At 42.0% G+C, this 27,703-nt stretch overlaps 1 protein-coding gene and 1 long non-coding RNA gene across 30 annotated transcripts in view; one reads left to right on the top strand and one right to left on the bottom strand.

The window, feature by feature from the left end:
* LRRC7 (leucine rich repeat containing 7) overlaps nucleotides 1-27,703 on the bottom strand; it is a 378,525-nt gene that overhangs the window by 109,022 nt on the left and 241,800 nt on the right. The window contains exon 1 of one of the 29 annotated variants that reach the window (XM_053248570.1): nucleotides 14,529-14,663. The exons of 27 other annotated variants lie outside the window; for them this stretch is intronic. Coding sequence is in view for 1 of the 2 variants with exons in the window: in XM_053248574.1 (XP_053104549.1) it covers nucleotides 14,665-14,671 (7 nt within the window). In the remaining variant the exon portion in view is untranslated. Of the gene's footprint in view, nucleotides 1-14,528; nucleotides 14,672-27,703 lie in introns of those variants that run through there. One more of the 29 variants, XM_053248574.1, reaches the window with a different exon arrangement.
* On the top strand, nucleotides 180-10,402 carry LOC128324255 (uncharacterized). Its single transcript, XR_008306755.1, has 2 exons — nucleotides 180-407; nucleotides 10,029-10,402. It is a non-coding gene; the product is annotated as an uncharacterized LOC128324255 (long non-coding RNA).

Genomic DNA, 27,703 nt, shown 5'->3' with positions numbered 1-27,703 from the left:
CAATTTTAATTAAGGATCGTGGCTAGAAGTTCCGCTCTGGGGCAGCTGGAGTACATGCTAGCTAAATAGATGTCAAGTTCCTCCTCTCCCTGCTTTCAGGTTGTGACCACAGGCATGCTTGCTTAAGAGTAAGCCTCACTGGGAGAACTGTGGGAATATTTCTGAGTAAACATGAACAGGATGGTGCCATAAGGCGGTTCCAGAGAGGACAGAAGATGGTCCATTTGGAGAAGAGGGAACTGACTCAGAGTGTCCAGCTGCCTTTTTGTGGTGCTTTTGTTGCAGGATATTCCTAGCTGTGGGCTAACAAAAAAGTCCCCACAGGCCGGATCTGGCCCCTGGGCCTTATGTTTTGCAGGCCAGATCTAAACAGACAGAAACCTAAGGGAAAGAAAGACAAGGGGAAGGTAAGGAGAGACAATGGAGGAAGATGGGCATAAAGATACTGCAAATTTGGGAAGGCCTGGTAGAACAAACATAATCTTGAGATGATTATAGTCTGGAAATACTACAATTCATCTATGTTTTCTGCTGTCTTTTGTGGGGACACCACTGCCACCCAATCAGAGCTACATGAAAATGTGGGCTTTTCTGGGTTTTTTCCCTTCTATAAGCTCTCACTTCTGTCTGGGGAGAGGGGAAAAAGGTCTAAAGGAACCAGTTGTCAGGCAGTGTGTGAGAGTTTATGAATGAGACTCTAAATCCTATCATTTTTTTTCCTAAGAGCTGTTCAACTGTGGAACAGTCTGCCTCATGCAGTCACACTTCCTCATATAGTAGACTCACATTCTCTGGCGGTTTTCAGACAGAGGCTAGACATCCATCTGTCAAGGATGTTGTAGCAGTTTCCTGCACTAAGTAGGGGGTTTGACTAGAAAACCTCCAAGGTCTCTTGCAAAGTTTAAAATTCTGTCATTCTATGAGATGCAGAATGTAAGTGTGGCACTTGAAAAGACCTCAGAAAAATGGACAGTGGGGAGAGGGGAAGGGAAGAGTCTTGCTCAATTACCAAACAGCTTAGAGTAAATATTCTACAGCTTTAAATTTGTCCTGGAGCATTTCAAGATGGGGCTTTTAGTTAGCTTCTACTCTGGAATGGAGGTTGTGCATTCACACATCTGCTATATTTACCCCAAAGTCCCTGCAAGCAGTGTCCTCTCTGCCCCCACCCATCTGTGTGCAGAATGAGTTTTGTTCTGGGTGACAATACCAAGGCAGTGTGCGTGCACCTGCATTCAGAGTGGGTGATTAAACCTGAGCGGGATCTAAAATTAACTGAGTTGACATCAAAAAATGTGTGAGCTCACGCCTTAGAGGGAATAATGCCTGCAAGCTATTGGGGAGCACTTCACACACTTTGGGTTTTTCATTAGGCATTGGAATGTAGCCTGATTTATGTCCGTGGTAAAAAAACCCTCACTTTTTGTGTCGGTTTTTGGGGGCAAATTGAAAGAGCAGTCTGAAAATGCTCTTGGAGGAGAAATTAATGTTGAAGGGGATGTGTGCTGCGGGGTTAAAAAACCAAAACAAAAAACATCCCTCCTTGCTTTATACAGGAAGACCTGGGTTCAGTTTCCCACTCAGCGATGAAGTTCAATGGGTGACCTTTGGCTATCTCTCAGACTAATGTACCTCACAGTGGTATTGTGAGGATAAAAGGGGGGAACTGTGTGTTCTTTCCCGAGTTCACCGGAAGAAAGGTTGGATATAAATGCAATTAAGGAAGGAAGGAAGGTCTGTTGCCATTATGGCTCTCCTCTTCCTCCTCTTGCTCCCACCTCTTACATTTTCAAAAGCCAAGAGGAAAGAAGTGTGGAAGAGGAGGGGGAAAGATTGCCAGGCTAGAGAGTCTCTTCTGTAGTCGAGCACTCACTTTTCTCCTCCACACTTCCTTCCATTCTGGCTTTTGAAAATGCCAGAGGTGGGAGGAAGACAAGAAGAGGCAGCTGATGCACTGTTCCTGGATAAAGTTGGGAGGTGCTGGGAGGCACAGGGTCAGCAGGGAGTTATTTACACATGGCTTCATGCCACAGGGTATCTGAAGAGTGAATCTGCTTTGCAGCATATTTGCAGGTGTTTAATTTGGGGGATTAAATGGACAGTTCACATAGGGTTGGCAACTTTCTGCAATCAAGCAGATATTTTCCTGTGAGTGTTCCCACTGCTTGCTCCAGGTTTTGTATCTAACCAATCCCATCCCATGAGGAGGAGGTGAGAGAGCTTTTGTTGTTGTTAGTTTGACAGCTGGTTTCGGAAGTGCAAGTCTGGCAAGACAAGTTGTCAACAACAGAACACTTAACCCAAACCCAAACCCTGCCTTTGTGAATGACTGCCTTCATCACCTCATACCCCCCCCCCAACACATACACCATACCATTTAAGAGACAGGGAAGTTTAAAGTAGAAATTATTGCGTTCTCTCTGGCATGAAGAAAAATGCAGCCGATGGAATCAGCTCAGACACAAAGGGCTCAGGTTACATCGGAACCTGCAGTCTCCATTTTGCATATGTAAAGCTATAAGCGTTTAACTCGGGAATTTCTCCCTCCCCTTCTGGACTTCCTCCACAGAATTTCACCAATCGTCTACAAACCACCCCCACCCCCACTCACCACACACACACATGCAACTGCAAATCACTCAGAGCAGACCATACCCAACACAGCTGTCAACTCCCTTTGATTGAGTTTTGAAAAACGTCAAATTACGCCAATGGCCACTTCACACATCACAGAAATTGTGGGGCATAACAGAAGCCTCATTTTGAAAAAAACAACCCACTGAAAACAGGATTTTAAAAAGCCGGACATACTTCAGGCAAAGTCAGAATGCGCAGCCTCCATTCGGGGGGGAAACAAAGTCCTGTCTGTACTGGTCCCTGATAGCCTGCAGGGATTTTGGGATAAATGCAGCTAATATGTGGACTGGCACACTCCATTTGGAGGCGATTCGAGGTAAAAGCCATGTGTGTGAAGCCTCCCGAAGCAGCTGAGGATAGCAAGTACTGAGGCAGCCAGTGAGCAGTCAACTGCCTTTTCCAATCTGCTGCCTAAGTGGCCGCCTCACCCCGACTCATTAGCAGGCCAGTCCTAGCAGTCCAGACTGAAGCCTGGTCCAGCTTATTATACAGTAAGTTTATAAGTAAGTAAATATAGCACAGTTAAGTCCCCAAAGGAATTGGGGGGGGAGAAGTACCCTTTTCCCTTGTGCCCTCCTGAAACGTCCCTTCCAGGAACCTACAACAAAATGTTGTAGAGTTTAAATAAGGGAAGTTTCATAAAGGGTGGGTCAAGAGAAACGTATACTGTTTCCCCCCCACTTATTTGGGGACCATGCTCTCTCTCTCTCCTCATCCTCGTCCTTCTCCCCACCACCATCCCAATTTCTTTAGCTAATCTTCATAAGTTGCATACAGAACGGAAGCCTCAGAGTTCAAAATCTTCTACTATCTATGACCTATCAGAATTATGTTGATCACTGTACTAGACCCATACATCAGTATATTCAGAAAAACATAAATTTGAAAGTATTAAATACACCTACAGTACATGGTGCAGATAACTGATTTTTTCTTTAAAAATCAGCACTAATTTCCCCCTATTGTGAATGCTAAAAACAACTTATGCAGGAATGATAGTCTCATAATGAGCAATACCATCTTGTCATTCAAACATTTTTCTGGAGCTCTGCAGTAGCCTGGTCGCTAACAATGGATGCTAATTAATGGGCAGTCAGAGTAGCAGGTCTTTGCAATGATTTGCATGATCAGCTCACAAACATTTGCAGGAAGGAAAAAACTAGAATGAAACAGGTTTGCACAGTTTGAACATGGGGAATTGATGCAAAGAAAACTTAAAATTACTTTTTCATTTGGAGTTGGCTAGCGGAGTTGGAGAAAACCAGTTTTTGAATTTCAGCAGTACAGGTTGAGTATCCCTTATCCGAACTGCTTGGGACCAGAAGTGTCCCGGATTCTGGACTTTTCCAGATTTTGGAATATTTGCATATTTGTAATGAGATATCCTGGGCAAGGGATCCAAGTCTAAACATGAAAGGTTGCTGTACACTGTATTGGGGAGTGGTATTTAAAGTATAATAATGAATAAGCATTTCATTTAAATAACTACAGGTAGCTGCAAATGTAATGAAAACTAAGCTGCAACAAGTTGGTGCTGTGGGTGCATACCATGGTAGTTTCCGGATTTTGGCGAATTCTGGATTTCGGATGTCCGGACTGGGGATACTCAACTTGTACTGCTATTGCTTTGGGACTGAAATTGCTACGAGTCCCACACTGCCTGATTAAGGGTACTTGCTTCTGTGCCCTCGTAATTCATGCTCTGTCTCTGTCGGTACTTGATTAAATAAACAGATTAGAAAAATACTGCAGGTCTCTGGGGCACTCTTCTAAAAAAAAAATAAAAAAAAATGGCCCTGCAAAAGGTTACATCAAACTTCCATTTGTTTGAGAAAGGAAACACAAAAGGATATTCTCATTTCTTATTTTTTTTAAAAAAATAAAAAGCTTCTATTCTGCTACCTTAATTCCTGCTCAAAAAGAGGCATTTATCAATGATGTAAGGAGACCAATAAGGCCAGCTCTAAACGTCCGGCAGGGCAAGGCTAAAGTTTGCAAGATGTAGCCACACTTCTCCAGGGACTTTTTCACACAGCAGGCTTTATCGCAAGTTTACTGGGACGTTTTACTGCAAACTTGATGTAGTCCCCCCCCCCCAACCATGATGCAAATAGCGGGGTTTCCCCCCTGTTGGATATAAATCAGACTACACTCTAAACATGCAGTGAAAAACCCAAATTGCGTGTGAACTGCTCCCCAATAACTCACAGGGACTTCAGGTCTGTGAACGCACCCTCTCTTTTCCAGAAGAGATGTGAGTTAAAGGATTTTAAAAGCCCCATGTGAAAAACTTCCAGGCATCTTGTCACCATCAATAAGAGTGATGATTAACTGTGACCTAGGGGGTTAACAAACATTTAAAAGAATGTGTACCCACAGGAGAGTAATATGCCATTAACAATTCTGGATTTGTGTGCACATGGTGTATCAACTGAAAGTTTTTCAAAGGAGTGCTCTCTGTTTTGCTCCCTCATTTTATTTCTTAATTTTAAAATCCTTGTGTGTTGCTCTGAAGCTGGAGCTTGCATTCAGTGGTAGTATGGCATTTCTTCAGCCTAAATTATTAATCTGGGTTTCACACTCCATTTCCCTTTTATAATTGTAAAATGTTTTTCTGAATGCTTTTCACTCCTGTTATAAGCCTTTTGCAACAGCATACCTTTTAAAGAGTTATGAAGCTTCAGACTATAGAACAGCTTTTGCTACAGCAGAGCAAGTAGTGAACTTGCAAGCTAGAATTCTCCGACTTCTTCCACATGCAGGGCCACATAAGACAGGCAGAGAGTAGAGATGAGATGGTGTTGTTACCCTGCTGTCTGGTTTGGTTGCACACCTGCACCTCCCGTGACCTATCTTTGACTGTTCCATAGTAGCTACACTGTTGTCCAGAGACATAGCTAGGGGGCCCGTGTTCACCCCTCTCCCCGACAGCCCCTTGGAGTGGGGAGGATAATGAAGAAAATAGGGAAGGGAGTATCTGCGGGGCCTGGGTTCTTTGAACCCATCCACTCAATTATAGTTACATCCTGCTCTTGTCTTTGCTTCTAGCGAAGTCTCCATTACCATCACATCTTCCCAGTCAAGGGACAGGAGATTAGTTGTTCTGATTAGCTACATTAGTCTGATTGCAGCAGATTGGGGAATACTACTTTGGTTGTCTGTTGGCTCTAGACATACACAGCAAGTCCAATATAGAAACTTTTGACTTCAAAAGAGGAAATCTTTTTTAAAAAAAATGAGGACTGTGCTGCCTTGTTAGAGAAGGATATGGACATAAATTGGCGGGGAAAAGAGAAGAGGCAGAAAGGCTGTTCCCACGAACAGCCTAACCCAGGCTAGGACAGCCCAGCCTGGTTAGGCTGCTCATGGGATCCGTGCAGATCCTGGTTCTGTCTGCCTGCCTAACCCCACTTTTTAGCCTGCCTTTCAGCCAAGGTTAAGGGTGCAAGTGTGCCCCTAAGCCTGTTGCAAAGATTGTGTGCTCAGGCTGTTAGAGCACCCATTTTCTGGGGGATTCCCAAATGCACTGCACTTGTCATGTGGTGCGTTGTGGGATATACAGAGGCCGGGATGCATCATCCCAGCCTCCAAAAATCCATGCTGCTTGGCGTGGATTGTCTGGGAGCACACTCCATGCAGCCTTTGCTTTAGCTTTTTTGGGGGGTGGGTAGGGAAGGTAGGTGATATTATGCCTGCCCCACAGGCATGCCTGTAAGTCATGTGAATACCCTTAGAGAGTTGTAGCAATAGCACATACTCATTAGTCACCATTGCTGGGCAGGGAAAAAAGTGAAGAAGAGCAGCAGCAAAGCTACTCACCTGCATGCTGTTTGGCTGCCCAGCTGTTGGAGGGAGGTAACTGCAACTACCATGAGAAGTATTTGAACCAGGAGGGGTGGTGGTGGTTCAAAAACCTGGGGCAGGGGGAGGAGGTTGGAAGGACAACAAAGGTACATGAAAGGCTGGAAGGAGCAAGACAGAGTGAGAAAGGTAGGGAGCAGGCTGGAAAGGCTAGAAAGGCTAAAGGAAAGATAGTAACAAGTTCATTTTTTCCTATTTTATGCAATTAAAGGCATCTCTCTTAGCTGAAATCAGTGGACTGGTTAGAGGTTTATCTTTTTGGTGAATAAGAAACTGAAACTTCACCATAACTTTAGAAATTTAAAAACTTAGACTAGAAATTATCTGCTTTCTAACTCCAACTGTGGCAGGAACAACTACTATGATATCTAAAAGTGTTTAACTAACTTCCTATCTGATTATTATTTGCAGGTTACCTAATATATAACAGAGCCACCTAATGATGCAGTGGGGAAATGACTTGATTAGCAAGCCAAAGGTTGCTGGTTTGAGTCCCTGTTGGTATGTTTCCCAGACTATGGGAAACGTCTATATCAGGCAGCAGCAATAGAGGAAGATGCTGAAAGACATAATCTCATACTGCACAAAGGATGATAATGGTAAACCCCTCCTGTATTCTACCAAAGACAACTACAGGGCTTTGTGGTCATCGGGAGTCGACACCAACTCAACGGCACACTTTACCTTTTTAATATATTGGTTTTTTAAATTATTATTTTTACATTTATATCCCGCTCTTCCTCCAAGGAGCCCAGAGTGGTGTACTACATACTTGAGTTTCTCTTTCACAACAACCCTGTGAAGTAGGTTAGGCTGAGAGAGAAGTGACTGGCCCAGAGTTACCCAGCTAGTTTCATGGCTGAAATGGGATTTGAACTCAGGTCTCCCTGGTCCTAGTCCAGCACTCTAACCACTACACCACACTGGCTCTCTATATAACAGAAATCAAGTAACCCATGAATTAAACTATTGGACCAAAGTAAATAAAATATACATACAGAAATCTACATTTATCCAGATTAGTTTATTGGGTTACAGCTAATGTATAATATAGTCCATTGATTCCATTAACTTACTATAGACAAAAAAATCCACTTTTATTTCTTGCTTGGTCAGAGTATGGATATGATAGCAATTTATGTTAACTGGATATAGCTGAATGGCAGAAGACCTCTGGTTGCTGCTGAACATCAAAGGATCTATGGAACGTACACCATTGCTAGACAACCACCACCTAAAACCACTGCTTACCAAGTACAAACTCTTCTCAGCTAATCAAGTGGCACAAGACCATACATCAAACCTAGTTGTCAACTATGTCCTTGGATCAACAAAACTGATACTGGTCAACATCCAGACAAACAAAGCACTGGTACTGTTAACCCCAGGGACATGTTTTCAGGAGTCAAAGTTGACTTCAGAGGAAAAGGGAGAGTGACAAAACCCACCACTTTCCTGTAGCATGCATGCAAGCAATGGTGCTACACTGGCATTTCATTTGCCTGGATGTCAAACATGTATGTGACCATCTATCAAATACACAGCTCTTATATCTGTGCATCCATTAATGTGATGTACATAATATCATGCACCAAATGTTCTTCAGTAATCTAATTACGACAAAAGGGATATCTTTAAGACAAAGATTGGTCACAAATCAAACATTAAGAACAAGGACATGAAAAAAAACCCATCCATTGACATTTTAGTCAGCAAAGACAAATACAGGAATTTGACTACATTTACCAAGGATTTAATAGAGATTATGGTTTCCTTGCATATTATAAAGACTCTTCTTAACATATACTGTCTCGGTCACGTTAAGAACTTTAGAATGTTTTCTTTTGATCTGTTTTCAGCTGCTCTCCATCTCCCAGTTCTTAGTATCTGATGAAGTGGGTTGATAATAAATAAAAGACCACTATGGTTATATTCTTAACTGTTACAAGAAATGAGCTCTACAGTTAGTATCAAAGCGCCGCCCATTTTTCTACTGGACGTGTTCATATGTCAAATAGTCTTGCAAGTGCCTGGGGAAGTTATCTGAGATTATCAGAGAACTAATAACAACCTCACCTGTGATTGCAACCAAAGTAAAAGAAGGATGGTATGACTGTGGCACCAAAGTGAATTCCAAAAGGAAAGGCTGAACCTATGGACTTGACATTCTTCCTTCAACAACAGGAGGAGGATGTCATGGAAGGAAGATTCATGTTCAACCAACATTTGCCAAAAGATGAGGCAGACACAACATCTGTAGGAATCATGATCATCCTTGATACCCCAGCTCATGAGTTCAACACATTAAATACTGTAGTGCAGTGTTGCTGACATGTTTTGAAAAAGTTGGGAATACACAGTTAACGTGGTTGACAAGCCATTTTCTGCAAGCTGATGAGGTGAAATTGGCAGTTCCTGAGTACAGGAGTGAATTAATAGTTTGTATTGCAAGTACACATAGAACCAAGTTATAGGAAAACACATATAACTGGATAGAAAAAAGCTTGGTTATAGATTGGATTATTTAGTGAGAACCCCACACAGCCAGAGAACCAATCAGGCAATATGAGCACACAAATTAATGATGGAGAACCTTTCTTCCTGTATATTTTTGATATCCTAAATAGGTGCAATTCCCAACTAGCTGACAATAATAGATGTGATTTCCTGAAGATTGACACAGCTCCAAAGTCCTGAACAGAAATATTTTTTGTGAATGCAAAAAACAGGATGTGGAATGCTACTGTAAAAATAGCAGAAATGTTGAGCAAAGTTATATTTTTTTCCTTTCCTTTGTTAAAATAGCAAAATTGCACTATTTGGCTATTTTAAAAAGAAAAATACTAATTAGAGGAAGTTGGAAATTAAAGTCTCCCCTCTCCCCATAGAAACTGACAATAGAACAATTCAAATAGTTTATTCATGAGGCATTTATTTATTTATTTACCATATTTCTATACTGCCCAAAACTTGCGTCTCTGAGCGGTTTACAATTAAAATCATATAAACATTAAACCAATTAAACAAAAGCATTACAATATTAAAATCATTAACATTAAAATTATTTAAAACCCAACATTAAAAATAATGAAACTATAAATCTAATTAAAAGCCTGGGTGAATAAATGTGTCTTCAGTGCCTTTTTAAAAGTTGCCAGAGATGGGGAGGCTCTTATTTCAACAATCACTTACTAAACCCCTAGTCAAAATGAACAGAAGTAACAAAACAAGCTGATCCTACAAGTAAAAGGCTTACTTGAAACTGCCAAGGAACTTTTGCTGAATGAAACTTATTTGTGAGTAGATATTATAGATCTTGGCCATAAAGAAGGGCATTGCTAGTGAACATAGCACTATGTTAAATGCTGTTTGGAATTCTGCTTCCCACTAATCACAGAACAAGAGTGCTTCAACAGCAGTAAAGGGCTCTGGTGTGGCAGCAATCTGAGAAAAACGATCTTTAGTGGGGCTGCGGTTAGTTGCACATGCTGAGGCACCCTCATATTTATTATCATTTTATCTCTTACAAGATGAAAATCTGAGAACAGAGGAGAAAAAGACGGAGAAAGCAAGTGAACATGACAGAGAGAAGGTGAAAGAATGCCAAAATGAGAAGATAAGAGAGAAAGAGGTGAATGAAAATGGCAGGAATGGAGAGAGAAAGAGAGAGAGAAAGAACGAACTCAGAAGATGGTCTCAGCACTATTTCACTCAGACAAATGAAAATAGGGCCCCCCTTCTAGTACTGCTTCTTCTAATTTTTATTACAATATTATTGCTTGCTGTGTAGAATCAATATGGGAAGCTCATTCTAAACTCAAAGTAATATTCCCATTATGTTCAAATTAATACTGTATTCAGTCTAATATTTCCCTCAAATAAATATATATCCCACACCTGGGCATTCTGTAATGTGGTTGCCATGGTGACATGGCCTCCTTTTCTTTTACTGCCAAATCTAATAATCACACCACATTTCCTCATACTTTGAGAATTCCTCCATGGCACAAGATAATGTTTCACTGCTAATTTCTTTCTACACATGGGCCATAAGCTAGCACACACGGGGAAGAATAGCATCTTTGCATGCAGAAAGCCCCAGGCTCAATCCTTGGCATATCCAGGAGATCTTGGAATATCCTGGAGGGCAACTTCCTCAGTAACATGCAACATTTAAATACTTCCATATCATTCTTGTATCATCATGTGTATGCATTATGATGTAAGATTATCTTTAGCCAATAAATGAGAACCCCAAATTGTTTTCTGAAAACTGTCCAATTGATTAATTCAGATCAATTAATGAAGCTCTATTTTCAGGCCTGGAACTAATTAAGTCTCCTAACTCCAATCATCCGTTCCTTCAAAGTGTTAAGCTTCAGAATTTTCTCCAGTACATGGACCACATTTTCAGATATCTGATCTTCCAGAATTATTAATAACAAAGAATCACCTTTAAGTTAATCATATACACAGCAACTTTAAATTAGGTGGCTGTCATTATGATTCCCATTATACAGCTGGAAAAACTATGGGCTGGGTCACATAGGAACTTTTTAGTCTACCCAGAAGCATCAGTCAAAGGGTGCCAGGCAAAATCTGAAGAAATACAACCAGCACTGAAATTGATATCTGGTTATGGTTCTACATGCACATTAGTAGAAGACGTAATGTGTAGCCCAAATGTACCCCACATATACCCCAATGTATCCCAGAAAACCCACAACAAAAGTAAACAAATTACAAAATTAGTTTGCAGTTAGTGCAGACTAATACACTTTAGATAATACACTAAAAAACTCATGAAGTTTGAGCCAACATTAGAATCAAGTGGAATTAAAACGTATATTTTGACCACATAGGGTGGTGAAAAAGATCTATGTGGACCAGTGGTGAGAGAGGAATGGGTAAAAAATATGGCCAAAAGCTTTGTTTAAAACAAGTCATCTGAAACTGTAGTGCCATTGGTATTTAACTTTTGTCTGTCTGGTAATAATTTTGTAAAGATCAGTGTTAGAAGTGCAATAATATTGAAGTAGATATTCTTAATGGTTTTTGGATATCTCCTTTAGTGAAATTTTTTTGGGAAGATATAATGGTCACATTTGCATGTAACATGGAACCATGGGTCCAATGGATCCACGGTTCTGTGAACCTCCCTTCCACATTTGGATGAAATGGAGAGTGGGCTCTCTGCAGTCAGAGAGGAGGGGGAACTGGCTGTGTGGGCTTCCTTCTTGCTTGAAGGACAGCCCATACATCCAATCACACCCAAAGAGAGGAAGGAGCCTCCAGTGCTGTATTTGCATGTAACATTCCACTGATGGAACCCCAGCTATGAGCAGCGAAACGCACTACAAACCAAGGTTCAAATTGGAGTCTGTGGTGCGCAACCTCAGGTTGCTGGTCAAGCGGGACTGGAGTTGCACGCATTCTGACATAAAGGTAGGAAACCTGGCCCCTGCAACTCCGAATCCTCGTTATATGCAAATATGGCCAATGGCTGACATCCTGACAGAATTACTCAGTGGAATTTCTACTGAAATTAAGTAGTTCTGTAGAGTAATTCCCGAGTATACTATTGAGTAAATTAGTTTACTCAATTACTATAGAAATTACAAGACAAGCTATTGTCTTTTTGATAAAACTGATACATTTGAGGTATTTAAAGGATGTGGTTATATTCACCGTTAGACTATTTACTAACAGTGACTAGACTTTGCATTACTTGGAAATCTCTTCAAATGCCAACTTTGCTTGTCTAGTATAAACAGATTTGAGATATATCATTACTTACTAAACTGACATATTACAGATGAACAAAAGTGAATATAAACACAAACAACTCTGTTAAAAACTGAAGTTTTAATCATTGGAACACAAAGTTAAAAATAATTTTCTTTTTTGGTTGAAAATGCAACAGACTCATTGCTGAATGTGAAACTAACAAGAAACTTCTTCAGAGTTTAACTGAGAACTAGTCAGTTCCAGCTGCTATGTGAGGGCTGTTTTCTAGGTTAAAATATACTACAGTTAGAGTCTAGGGAAATGGATATCCCCCAAATGAAAGTGCTTTCTTGACAGCTGCTTTCTCTCTGGTACTGTTAACTGGGAGTATGCTGGGAGAAAATATGAGACATTCTACAATGCATTATCTCCATTAGCGAAGACCACTATGCTATGGGGAGAAGCCCCTTTAGAAGATGTCTGAAACCCCACTTACATATTCATTCTGACAAATACAATATAATTCCTGAACAGGTAGTACATATTTGCTATAGCTTATCATTTCTATAAAAAATTAGGGAAATATTACAAAATGTTTCCATAGGGTATTTACAAGGTTATAGTGCATTATAAACGCAAGTTATTTCTTGAAGAAATTAAAAATACATATAACACAGTTCCTTTTATTACTGAAAAATGCTTTCATAGAATTTTTTAAAATATAATTTTCAAGTCAGTCTACAGTTACATACGTTAATGAGATGTACCCTCTACACTCTCTCTCTCTCTCTCTCTCTCTCTCCACTCTTGTCTTTAACTATCAAAAGCTATTACAATATCATTCTGCCAGAAAATAAATAAATAAAAAGCAGACCTAAAGTTAGTTCTTAATGTTTGAACTTATACTGTAAATGTTACCAATGAAAGTATACAATCAATACACATGGACCTCACAGGTAAACATATGACCCACCTGCCTACTAATGTATTTAGCTAATTAATTACATATCTGTTTCCAATAACATATATAAAATCTCTCTCAAGACAATATGAATCATTATACTGTGTAAAAAAATTCTTTACACATATGTACCATTTACCTGTTTACAAATTATAAGTACAATTTATATGTTTACATAAATGCACATATGTCAAATATGTGCATTTCTAGGCTATGCAGGCGAGTAGCTATAAGTTAATTTTATAGCACAAATTTTATAGCACTCTATAGTGGAGACAGCTAATGAGAACTCAATAGGATCCACTTTAACTTACTTTATATTTTAAATAAATAGGAAACCTCAAGTTTCTGTATTGTACAGTAGCATCAAATTATTAGAACATAAATCCAATTAGAGACCTCAACAAAATGCCTAATATGTAACACAGTCTATAAACAGACATCAACAAGATACCTAATATATAATGCAGCCTAGAATGCAGGCTTCATTATAGAAATGAAACTAACAGTTACTCCTGTACTGAAAAACTGTAACATGGTCAGACTTATCCCTGTCCTTATGTACATTAGAGATGTTTTGAAATCCAGAGGAACAGCAAGAATAAGCATGAGTGATTTTAGTTTCCACTATCTTCCATGTCATGTTGAAAGAGGAAGATACAATACCACTGCAGGAAGCTGAACATTCTTCTGATTTATGGACAGAATGCATATCTTCAGAGAGGAAATATGCACATCTCCTCACTTAGAATGTGATTCAGAAGCATGTGAAGAAGAATAAGTCATCACTCATACTTCCTCTCTTTCCTCTTCTCCAGAATGACCATAGAAGCTCTCAGGCACATATTTATGCCTGACTTGCTAGAACCTTTTACTCAACAGGAGTGACCTATAACCTCCTAAGAGCAAAAAATACTTTCTGAAGCAACTTTAAGAGAGCAGATTGAAGGCTTTAAAAGAAGATTAAACACGTACCTATCGTTTTCCTACATTAAATCTAACAAGAGTAACTAAGTTTATTGGTACTGTTCATGATTATAATCTTTTAGAATTACACAAGGCATAGCGGCTGCTTTGACTACATTACAAAGTAGTGATATTGATCTTCGAAATGCATGGCTGTGAATTGATATGATTGCTGTGAAGTGTCCACTATATATCTAAGTGGAAATGCACGCATGGAGAGGGAAGGCTCTCTTCTCATGGCCATTCAAAGAAAATGTGCATATCCTAAAACACAGCAAACATTTTGCACAAAGGTCAATATCTTAAAGAGGCAGCCTCCATCAGCATGTAGTATCCCCAAACTGTTTGGTTTCATAGTATAGTGTGGGAGAACTACCTCAACACAGTCTACTCGTGCTGATGCTCCTGATGCTGCCATTTCAGGTGCCCGAAAAGGTGCTGCCTTCACATCCTCTGCTGTTGGTGCCATTGTACTCTCCCAGGCGATGGGGCAAGGGGCACACTCTGGATCTTCAAATGCTAAGATGAGAAAAATCAATTTCAGTGCCCAAAAGATGGAACTCCTGGAGCAGAAGAAGTGACTAAAACTACCAAATGGTTTATGGCACTTTTTTAAAAAAAGAACTAACTTAAAACATTAGGAAAGAATCTAAAGCTAAATTTTCTGCTCTTCTAAATTATCTTAAGCAAAATTAAATTTGGAGTTTGAAAAGAGATTTGGATATTTCCCATTTGTCTTTGTCTAATAAGTCACACACACCCAAAGTCAAGGAGAGAAAAAGGAAAAGATATTGGCTGATATCCAGACTAAATTACTTATGAGTTGTTCCAAATAATTAGTATAGCTCAATGATTTCAATGGGACTACACATGAGTTATTTAGTATGGATTTCAGCCAATATTCTTTACAGGGAAATGTTCCAAGAATGCCTCGGTTTCATGAAAATACTACTCCTAAGTATGGTCATTTGGTCATGAAATCAAGAGCAGAAATAAGAACTTTGTCCTAAACCCAATTTCTTATGTTTTAAAGTGAGTTATTCATGGGATTAGAACAAGGTGAATTCCTCTGAATTAACCCTTACATGGTGAAATCTAGTGTCTGTGCTATTAGAGAGACCAGCTGAAAAGAAATTATTCCTAATGGTCTAAGTACCAGATTTCATCACGAGAGTATATTAACCTATTATGAGAACTGGGTTCTACTGACACAATGAAAAAGAAAGTCTATTGTGTCAACATTTTAGTCATTTTTTTCACTGTTTGTTCCATCATCAACAGGAAGTAAAAGAGGAGTAGAATTTGTCATTGCATTTGAGAATGATATCTATTTAACTTGTGTAGAAGTACTAAGTCTGCCAACACTGAATATCTATAGTAAAAAAGTTAAACCGCACTCATATATTTTCACTGAAATATTATTTCATTCCTTCTCTATGAATTCAAATTTCTCCTTCATTTTCACCAACCCTTCTGAAATCATGTAGTAGCTTAATTAAAAACAACCTTAGTTTCAATTAAACTATTCTGTGCAAAATATGTGAGTCTATTTTTCATGTCCTTGGCAGTGCATTCCTACAGTTTAGATACATTTTTTCACTCACAAACCCCAGATAAAATTAAGGAAAAAATACTATTTTTGTACATTTTTGAATATTCACCAAATTCAGGTTATTTGGTTTTCCTGAAACTTTGTTTCTACTCTTTGTATCTTATAATGAACTTGAGTTATTTTTCTCCTCTTTTTTATTTTTTATTTTGCTGAACCAAAGGGAGGCCTTAGGTTTTAGGGTTTCATAAGAAGAGGAGGAGATACAAGAATCTCCAAGTTTTAGTCTAATGTTCTTGATTAGCTAGGAAACAGTGCTAACTTCCCAATTACAGTATAAGCCAATATAAGCAACTGCTTATATTGGAGCAATTGCTTCAACAATAAATATCAACAGGGCTTAAAGGGCCAACTATCTTTTTGCAAGTCCATTAATTTCAGTGTGAATGGCAATTACATCACTGTGAAAGAGTAATAAAGGTGTGGTTCAATCATTTGTCTGAACAAGAATTGTTTTGATAAACAGGATACAACGATTATTGCTGAGTAGCAAAGAAGTCACAAAACACAGTAAACTATGTCCAGATATGTATAATGCATGGCACATTTTTTTTATTTTATTTATCAAGTTTGTATACCGCCCCAAACTTCTGTCTCTGGGTGGTTTATTTTGCATATTATACTTTCAAATTCAATAAAATAAGTTTTGCATCTCCATCCTCCCACTGCTTACAGTCAGAGCTGAAATATTCCCTGCTACCAAATTCTCTCTCACTTCACTCAATGCCATATTAGAAATGATATATTATATTATATCATATTATCATATTATACTTTCAAATTCAATAAAATAAGTTTTGCATCTCCATCCTCCCACTGCTTACAGTCAGAGCTGAAATATTCCCTGCTACCAAATTCTCTCTCACTTCACTCAATGCCATATTAGAAATGATAGCACAAATTGCAGGATCAAGATCTCTGAAAAGTCCCATCTCCACCAGAAGTACTAGTTTCGCCAGTTTAAAATAACTAATTTCTGATTTAGCCCATGATTCCCAGTCTCATCTTTAATTTAAAAAAACAAACAAAAAACCAACAACAAAAGGTTTATAGCACTTTTTTGAAGTTCCATCAGAATTGTAGTAAAGGATTTTCAGAAGTAAACTGGTAATGTGATATTTGGTGTAGCTGTTGAAGATATGCAATTCTTCTTTTTTATTAGTTGCCTTTTCAGTTTTGTTTCGTTTTTTGGACCAGGTAGGCCAACTGTTGCTGTAGTTGATGAGTAGATTGCATCAACTCTCACTGCTTAATGAATGTACTCCAAGTCTGAATATTGTGAGAACTTAAGTGGAACTTTACTTGCAATTCTCAGTCTCTCTTTTTATACTGCAGAAGGCACAGGTGGCTAAAGGAAGAGTGCTTTGAGAGGTAAAGAAAGAAAGAAAAGCAAAAACCCTTGAGCAGGTTTTGGTAGTAGGTACATAAAAAGTGATAGAGGGATAAAATGAGAGGCCGCCTCTAAGAATGCCAGTTAAGGTGAAGCAGGCTGTGGGGGGGCGGGGTAAGAAGTAGGAGGAAGCATTCAGATGCAAAGCCACAGTAGGTCGGCCTCCAATTGCCAGGACAAGGTCACAGTAGTCACCAGATCTCACCACCCAGCGGTTGTGCAGTTGACCCACTTCAGACTATTCTAATGAAAAACAGCTACAGTAGGCTACACTAGATGGGGAGGATGACTCTTAACTCTTTAAGGATATAGATTACTTCACAACCACCTGCAGGGAGTGAAGGAGATGCATGGTGGTGGATGGCAACTTCCTGCTGAGAGGTACGGAGACACGAATGTGCCGAATGTGCCAAATGCTGGTACAGTGTGCTGTCTCCCCATGCACAGATCCAGGATGTGACAGACAAGTTGCCAAGACTTATGAGGTCCACTAACCATTATTCTTGCTTATCCGTGTGGGAATTAATGGCACTATGAGTCTCTAGAATTGAAAGAAGGTGAAAGAGCTTGGGGCGCCAGTGATGTCAGTTCTTCTTGTAAAAGGCAGAAGACTAAAAGAAATAAAATACTTCAGGTATACAGCTGGCTGCAGAGACACTATCAACAAGAGAGGGTTAGGGTTTTGACACCAGAGTCCACTTCCACAGTGAATGTTTACTGTGAGGAAATGGGCTGTACCTCACAAGGATGTGTGGGGCGGGGGAACTGTTTGGCTTTTGATGCCTACTACATGGAACATTCCGTGAAATAAATAATGAGTATGAATTTCTAGTACAGGAAGGTAAATGCAGCTTTATAGGTATAACTGAGATTTAGTGGGATGACAGGACTGGAATGCACAGAAATTCAGGAGAGTGAGCATGGCAATCCAGTACAGAGCATCTGGATAAAAATAAAGCAAGAAAGCAATAAAAACAACATTGTAGTCTGTGCCTACTGCATAACACCATACCAAGGAAAGGAGATGGTGGATGCTTTTCTGAAACAAAATTACAGATATTAAAAAAGAAGAATCCAAGAAACTATAGATGGGCCGATCTGACTTCGATATCAGGAAAATACTAGACCAGTTATGAAACAGTCCATAGATAAGCATGTTAAATCACAGTGCAGTGATTAGTAGGAATATGCATGGATTTTTAATGAATAAATGCTGTTGGTGTTACTACTACTACAATGAATATTTATATACTGCTCTTCAGAAACAAAATTACAGATATTCAAAAAGGAGGATCCAAGAAATTATAGATGGGCCAATCTGACTTTGATATCAGGAAAAATACTGAACTAGTTATGAAACAGTCCATAGATAAACACGTTAATCACAGTGCAGTGATTAGTAGGAATCTGCATGGATTTTTAACAAATAAATGCTGCTGCTGCTGCTGCTACTAATATGAATATTTATATACGGCTCTTCAACAAAATTATCAAAGCAGTTTACATAGAAAAATAAATAATACATAAATAATATGGTTCCCTTCCTGTCTCAAAAGGGCTCACAATCTAAAAACAAAAAACATATGGTAGATAACAGCAACAGCCACTGGAGGGATGCCGTGCTAGGGTTGGATAGGGTCAGTTGCTCTCCCCCTGCTCAATATGCTGCCAGCCTAATCTTATTTCTTTTTTTTTGAACAGGTTATTAGCTCAGTGGATTGTGGGAATACTGCAGCCATAATTTATCTTGATTTCAGCAAAGCATTTGACAAAGTTCCCCATCATAGTTTGGTTAGCAAACTGGTCAAATGTAGGGCTAGATGAGAATACAAAACTAACTGGGAAAACGTTATCAAATAGTGCTCATCCGTTATCTCCTCATCAAACTGGTGGGAAGTTTCAAGTGCGGTGCTGCAGGGCTCTGTCCTGGGACTGATACTCTTCCACATTTTGATCAACAACATAGATGAAGGAGTGGAGGGAATACTCATCAAAATTGCAGATGATACAAAACTGAGGAGAGCTAGCACCTAAGAAAGACAGGGATGAAATGGAAAATGACCTTGGTAGAATGGCCTGAGCTGAAAATAACACATTCAACAGAGACGAATGCAAAGTTATTCCTTTAGGTAAAAAACAAATTTGCACAGTTATAGGATGAGGATACCTGATTTGTCAGCAATACATATGAAAAAGATCTCAGAAATACAGCTGATTGCAATTGGAGTCCATAATGTAATGTGCTACAAAAAGTATTAATGCAACTTTAGGGCTGCATTAATAAAACTATGATTCCTGAGACACAAGAAGTAATAGCTCCACTTTATTTTGCACAGTACTCTTCATCAACAGTACTATGTCCAGTTATGGACACTGCATATTAAAGAAGAATGTAAACAAACTGAGATAGGTTCAGAGGAGGCCAATGAACATGGTCAATGGTATGGAAACCCAGTCCTATAAAAGGAATGTTCAGTCTGATGGTTTGATATCGAACCAAACCCCCCTGTTCAGTTTGGTATCAGACCAAATCCCCCGCCCCCGGCTGACTGTTCGGGGTGTGTGTGTCACGATCTTACATTTATTTTTTATTTTTGTACTCACCCCCTCTGAGGGGCTTCTCTGAGGTCATGGGGGGGCAGGTGGGTCCTTTGGAGGTTCCCCTCCCCCACCAGCCTCCAATATGCGGCAAATCACCCTGTTTGGGTGGTCTTTGGCCCATTCTGGGCCTCACACCATCGCAGTGGCCATTGTGAAGGCTGCCTTGCATGCCCAATGAGTCTCTGACCAGGCCACATGGGAGCCAGTGTGGTGTAGTGGTTAGAGTGCTGGACTAGGTCCAGGGAGACCTGAGTTCAAATCCCCATATAGGCATGATGTTTGCTGGGTGACTCTGGGCCAGTCACTTCTCTCTCAGCCTAACCTACTTCACGGGTTGTTGTGAAGAGAAACTTAAGCATTTAGAACACTGCTCTGGGCTCCTTGGAAGTAGAATGGGATATAAAATGTTGTTCATCATCATCATCATCTATAATAACAGCAACAACATTGATAATAAAATTCAGCCATCCCAGGTCCTTGGGAAGGACTCGATGTCTGGATAAAACAAACCAGTCAATAACACCTGTCTGACTGTGTAAATTAATAATAATAATAATAATAATAATAATAATAATAATAATAATAATGCAGGCCAGCAGGGGGTGGGGGCAGTTTTGAGTGGTGCAGAACTGAACTGGTCTGGTCCAGTTTGTGTCGGTTTGGACTCAAAACGAACTGGGCCAGCCTATAAAGAAAAGTTGAATGAACTGGGCAGGGGCATAGGAACAATGGATCCAGGGGGAACAAGCATCCCGAGATGGAGGGATGCCTCCAGGGTTTCCCTAGCCAACCCACTTCATTGCCCTCATTATTCTCATGCCCCCCACTGCAGCTGTGGTGACATTTCCCTTGCATGGCTGCTTAATTCCTTCCCCCACTGCACTTCCCTATCTTGAAGTGCCACTGGTCCACCTGGTGGTGGCAACCTGGGATAAGGCCTTCTCTGTTGTCACCTCTAGGTTGTGGAACACATTCCCAGTGGATATAAGAGGACTGTCTTCATTGGAAGCTTCAGGAGAGCTCTAAAGACCCATCTTTTTAGCCTTTTAATTATATTTAGATTTAATATTATATAGTTTTAATTGTAATTTTAATCTGCTTTTAATTGGTTTTTGATTTTGAATTTTTATTTTATTTTAATGTAAACCGCACTGAATCACCTTTGGAAGGGTGGTATAAAATCTAAATCAATTAATTAATTAATTAATTAATCATGGAAATCAGGCATGCAGGGAAAGAAATCATGGCGGCCCCCTTGCTCTCTCCATCCCTTGCTTTATGCTGCTGGATGCATCCTTTCATCCAGCTGGCACAAAGCAAGAACTTCACAAGTTGAAGAGGGCAAAGGAATTGCCAGACTTTTCTTCCTAGCATTGGCCACAAGGATACAGGGAGTGGAGTATGGCTCCATGGCCAGAGGAAAGAATACGGCAGCGGCAAGTGGGAGGAATGCTGCCCCAGCAGTAGGGTTGGTGGGTAGAGAAATGGGGCAATGGGGAAGAGAATGGGGTGGTGGAAGACTTTCCCTGGGCCACTGCCCAGCTTGCTACATCCCTGGAACTTGGTGTGTTCAGCCTAGATAAGAGAAAGCTGAGGGAGACTATGATAACATCCCTCAAATACCTGACAGACTACAGAGGGAAAGGCAAAATCTAATGGGCTTAAGTTACAGGAGGGCAGATTTCAGTTGAAGACTATTAGTAACTTCTTAACAGTAAGAGCAGTTTGTCAGTGGAATCAGTTACCTTGGTCCAGGGGGCACATAATTGCTAGACGACTTCAAGCAAAGGTTGAACAGCCATCTGTTTGAGATGCTCAAGCTCTGGATTTTCTGCACTGAGAAGTAAGGAGTGTTCTATAAGCTGACAAAGCCCTTCCAATTCTACAGTGCTATGCTTCTCTTCCAGGCTAAGGCAATCACATAGCGTGCCCAACTTCCGGTACCAAGGTACTTTCACAATACAATAATAAATGTCATTTCATTGTTGTTAATGCATGGAGACTAGATGAGGTCATGCACATGGCCAAAATAGCTGTGAGGAGGGCAGTGGAGGAGGCAGGGATGGACCTACACCTCCCCCCAGATGATTACTGATATCCTCTTCAGCACACTGCTGCGCACCCACACAATTTGTGCTGCTCCATGCAGTGTGGATCTCTGGAGGCTGGGATCATTTCCCCAGCCTCCAGGAATCCCACAATGCACTGCATGATACGCGTGATACATTGGGTGATTCACCCCAGGAATTGGGTGCTCTAGGTGCCCGACTCTGTATGCTCAGGCTGCATGCAGCCCAAACGTACACAACCCTGGACCTGAGGTAAAAGCTGCACTTGCACCCCTTACCTAGGTAAAAGTCTGGGTAAAAAACCCAGACTACTGGGGGAGGCAGCACCAGGATCAGCCTCAATCCCAGCTCTGCACATGAGTCCTGACCTGGGTAGGTGGGTCATGTGCATAGCCTCAATATGTGATTGTCAAAGAACAGGGCTAGCTTTAATACAGTGTTGTTGTTGTTTAAATTTACTTGCGGACTAGCACCCTTTTAAGAAAATGTTATAGTGCTGTTTCTTAATTAATAGACAATTTAAAATGAAAGTGATAATTCTACTTATAAGTTTTACTTTGCAAAACTGTTTCTTTTTCTTAGCATAATTATTATGATTTCCCCCTCGTATCTTATCTGGTATCAAGCTCATACAGTTTAGCCACCAGGATCGCACTGTGAAGCACAGTGAAAAATAGTAGCAAATTGTATTGACAGATCTTTATTGAATGTAATTCTTCAACGGCAGACATTCTGAATCAATTAATCACAGTAAAAGCCTTTTTAATTATGTGATGCTACAGCACATAGAAAGTGTTTTTAAGTAAATATATATTACTTTTTTGTTGGCAATTGTTGAACTGTTCATAGTTTAGCTTTAATTAAAATCAAATTTCTTTTATTTAGTGAGAAATTTGGTAAATCTACCAGTAAATTAAGTGTTACAGATATTTGAACACACAGAGTAAATTATTTTTAATATCAAACCTGTTTTATTAAATGTGATTCCAAGCAAAAGCCAGAGCAAGATCCTTGCCTATGTCTATAATCCAAAGATGAAGAGTTATAGTCCAGGAGGTGCAGAAAAGGAAGCCAGCACTTATTTAATAGCCAGTAAAAAGAATTTTTGGCAGCCTAATTGACTGTATCTGAAGTTGAAACAGCAGTTACAGGGAAGGCTTTAGGCCCAGATGGTTATCTCACTGAGTGTAAAAAGCACTTGATATTACATTGACAATCCAGCATGGCATAGTGGTGAGAGTGCTGGATTAGGACATAGACGACCCAAGTTCAAATCCCTATTCAGCCATGAAGCTCACTGGTTGACTCTGAGACAGTCATATATCTCTCAGCCTAACCTACCTCACAGGGTTGTTGTGATGATAAACATAATCATGTACACGCTCTGGGTTCCTTGGTGGAAGAGTGGGATATAAAATGTATGAACAAGCAAACCGTTGCTATATAAAACAGAGATGTTATTTGTTCTTGGCCTTGTTATTAGACCACAGACTTGGGTCTTACACATACAATATGGTGCTTTGGTGTTCCTCAGAATTAATTTTTCTTAATAAAGACTCTATATAGAAAACAGAGAGGAGAGGTGGTCTTGTGGTAGCAAGCATGACTTGTCCCCTTAAGCTAAGCAGGGTCCACCCTGGTTGCATATGAAAGGGAGACTAGAAGTGTGAGCACTGTAAGATATTCCCCTCAGGGGATGGAGCCACTCTGGGAAGAGCAGAAGGTTTCAAGTTCCCTCCCTGGCTTCTCCTAGATAGGACTGAGAGAGATTCCTGCCTGCAACCCTGGAGAAGCTGCTGCCAGTCTGTGAAGACAATACTGAGCTAGATAGGAGCATTGGTCACTCACCGTGAAGGCTTCTTCTGGCTGCTGGTATTGAGGACCTCTCACGTGGGTTATCCTTGCCCGCATGCTCCAGAGGCAGGAAATCAATTAAGCAAAGCCTTTAAAAGGCGGGAAAAGATGACCCCTCCCAGTTTTGTTTAGTCTAGCTGAGCTGCTAAGGAAAGTATAAGAAAAGAGTATAGTTAATCAGGTCCCTCAGGAAGAAAATACAGAGAGTGCAGAACCAGTAGCGGTAGACGATCTGGGTGTGTCGAGAGGTCCTCAACACTGGCAGCCAGAAGAAGCCTTCACGGTGAGTGACCAATGCTCCATTCTCGGCTTCCGGATGAGGACCTCTCATGTGGGACATGCCACAGCTGAAGACCCTGGGTGGGAGCATCGTCGGCTACTGGGGCGGAAGAACCTGCTGAAGTACCCTCCTGCCAAATGCAGCTTGGGCTGATTTGAAGAGGTCTAGTTTATAGTGTCGTGTGAATGTGGACGGGCACGACCAGGTAGCCGCTCTGCATACTTCATCCAGTGTTGCATTGGTCGAAAAGGCTGCAGACGTGGCGGCAGAGCATGTAGACTGAGCGGTGAGTCTGAGAGGAGTAGGAATGTGTTGCACCTTGTAGGCCAAAGCAATACATGCCTTGATCCACCGAGCCAGAGTTGATGAGGAAACCGGGCGGCTCATGGATGCCGGGAGAAAGGACACAAAAAGGGATTCAGAGGACCTGAACGAAGCAGTCCTGGAAATGTAGGTCTTTAGGCATCGACGTACATCGAGTTTGTGCCATTGTTTTTCCTTCTGGTTAGAAGGGTTAGGGCAGAAAGATGGGAGCAGAACATCCTGGGATCTATGGAAGATTGAAGGGACTTTAGGTAGGAAGGATGGGTCGGGAATTAGACGAACGGAGTCCTGAGAGAAAACGCATAGCTGCAGATTGGCAGAGAAGGCTTTGAGTTCCAAGATCCGACGTGCGGAGGTGATTGCCACTAGGAAGATGCGTTTGTACGACAGGATCTGGAGCGGAATGGATTTTATTGGTTTGAAAGGTGGAGCATGGAGGACTCACAGCACTTTGTGGAGCTCCCAGGATAGGAACCTGTGGACCACAGGTGGGGAGGAAAGAGTGGCGCCCCTCAGGAAGCGACGGAGGTGCGTCTGAGACTGAGAGTCATGCTGAACGGAGGGAGAGAGAAGGGGAAGGAGTGCAGCCGCATGTCTCTTAATAGTATTAGCCTTCAGGCCTTTGTCTAGGCCATCCTGAAGGAAATTGAGTAGTTCTGGCATCCGACATTGGTCAGGAGAAGTGCCAATCTTGTTGCACCAGCGGAGAAATACCCTCCAAGTAGATTGGTAAATGCGGTTGGTAGAGGCCCAGTGAGAGGCCAGGATCATAGTCAGAACTTTTTGCGTGTAGCCTCTCTTGCTCAGTCGGAGCCACTCAGCCTCCAGGCGGCAAGCCGTAACCATGTGGGATCTTGGTGGAAGATTGGGCCTTGGCTGAGGAGGTCTGGGGTGGGAGATAGGAACCAGGGACCTTCCACGGCAAGATGGAGTAACTCTGGGAACCAGGGGCGCCTTGGCCACAAGGGAGCCAGTTGTGCGTGGAGAAGGCAGACACGCTGGAGAAATCTGCTGAGGAGAGGTACTGGAGGAAAGGCATAGAGGAGCTCCCTGGGCCAGGGAGACAAAAGGGAGTCCACTGCCTCCGCTGAGGAGCATGGGAACCAGGAGAAGAATCTCGGGAGCTGGGAGTTCGCTGGGTGGCGAGAGAGCTGAAGGAAGATCTTGGGTTTGAGTCTCCATTCTGCCGGGTGAAGCTCTTGTCTGCTGAGCCAGCTGGCCTGGGTATTCAGAGAGCCGCTGACGTGATGGGCCAGGATCGGCGTAAGGTGTGCTTCCACCCAAGATAGGAGAAGGACCGCCTCTGCATGAAGAGATTTGGACCTGGTACCCCCTGGTGGTTCACATGGGCCTTGGCGGTTGTGTTGTCTGTTCGAATCAAGGCATCTTGATGTTGAATCTGGTGCTTGAAGGCTAGGAGCGCCAGGCGAATGGCCTGGAGCTCGAGCCAATTGATACTGTGATTGGCTTCGGATGGGGACCAAGAGCCCTGGGCCGAGAGATTGAGATACTGAGCCCCCCAGCCCGAGAGGCTGGCATCGGTCATGATAATGGAGTGGGGAGGGTCCAGGAAGGGCCGCCCTTTGGTCAGGTTGGAGTCCAGAAGCCACCAGTTCAGAGAGAGATGTACTGGTGGGGGGAGTTCCACTCTCTTGCGACTCCTCAGGGCGATGGCGGCCTGATGTGGAAGCAGGAACCATTGGAGGGAGTGGGGGTGAAGGCGAGCCCAGGGAACAGCTTCCAGGGAGGAAACCATCAGACCTAGGAGTTGTGCCAGGGAGAGCAGTTGAGTCGACTTGGAACGAAGGGTTTGGCGAATCAGCCATTGGAACTTGGTGATCCTGTCCTGGGGAAGGAAGAGGCGATCTGAGAGGATGTCTATGACCACCTGTTGGAGGGAGTCAGATTGCTTTTGGAGGTGTTCACCAGGAAGCCATGCGCATCGAGGGTGGAGAGGACGCAGTCCAGGTCTGCTTGGGCTGACTGAAGGGAGGGTGACTGGATCAAAATGTCGTCCAAGTACCCAAAGGTCCTTATCTTCTGGAGAAGCATGTGTGCTAGTAGAGGAGCAAAGATCTTTGTAAATATTCAGGGGGCGGAGGAGAGACCAAATGGAAGGGCGGTGTCTTGGTAGTGGGAGTTGTAGTAGGAGAAACGAAGAAAACGGCAATGATCTGGATGAATTGGGACGTACAGGTATGCCTCTGTCAGGTCGACTGAGGCTAGAAAGTCCCCATGGTGTAAGGCCTCTGAGATGGAACGGAGCGTCTCCATGCGGAATCTGCAACGTTTGACGAATTTGTTCAAAAATTTTAGATCAAGGACAGCACGCAGTGAGCCGTCTCGCTTGGGGACGGTGAATAAGATGGAATAAATGCTGTGTCCCTGGTGTTGCTTTGGAACCCTTTCTATGGCTGAGATGTGAAGGAGGTGGAGTATCACCTGCAGCAGAGCTGAATGTTTGCGGTGAGACCGGGACCGAGGGGTTGGAAGGAAGCGACTTCTGGGACGTGAAGTGAATTCGATCCTGCAGCTGTTTTGGATGGAGTCCAGTACCCAACGATCGGAGATGGAGGAGTCCCACACGTGGAAATAATGGGCTAGGTGGCCCCCCACACAATGGGGCGGTGAGTCAGGAGGCCTGCCGTGGCTTGGGCGGTTGCCCGAACTGCTTGTTGGTTGAACTGTGAGGGTTGACGTTGTTGATTCTACTGAGGGCGGGATGTATGGAAATCAGGGTCTCTGGGCTTGAAATTCTGGCGAAAGGAACAAAAAGGCTGGAAATTTTTGCGGTTCTGGCATTTATCGTCTCTGCAAAAGGAAGAGGAGAGAACCTTCTTTTTGCCCTTTGTGTTGATGAGGACCTCTTGGAGGGCCTCATCGCCAAATAGTTTGGAAGCCGTAAAGGGCACAGCGATCAGGTTTGTTCGGGTGGTCTGGTCCACTTGCCAGTGTTTGAGCCATAGGGTACGTTGTGCAACGATGTTAGTCGCTGTGGCCCTTGCTCCGAATCACACTGAGTCCAGGGTAGCATCAGCAATAAAGGCCTGGGCCTTCTGGATTTTTAATGCAAACAGGCATTGGCACGCTGGTTCGAGGGGCGGAGTTTGAAGCAGTTCGTCCAACCACAGGAGGGCTGCCCTGGAAAGAATGGAGGCAGCAACAGAGGCCTTGATGGAGATCGATATGGCATCAGTGTTCTTGTGCAGCTGCGCTTCAAATTTTCTTTCTGTGAGGTCCTTAAGGGAAGACTCCCCATCTCTTGCCAGAATGGTCCTAGAGGTAAGGGCGGCCACCAGGCCATCGACCGGGGGGGGGGGGGGTCTGAAAAAGGGCTGTTGCTGAAGGAATGAAAGCATACCGCTTAGAAACGATAGCCGCCGTTTTCTTGGAGGAAGTGGGGGCTTGCCATTCCTGTTTCACT

This window comes from Hemicordylus capensis, chromosome 4 (genome assembly GCF_027244095.1).
Source record: "Hemicordylus capensis ecotype Gifberg chromosome 4, rHemCap1.1.pri, whole genome shotgun sequence".
Lineage (NCBI taxonomy): Eukaryota > Metazoa > Chordata > Lepidosauria > Squamata > Cordylidae > Hemicordylus > Hemicordylus capensis.
This window is presented reverse-complemented; position numbering and strand designations above follow the sequence as displayed.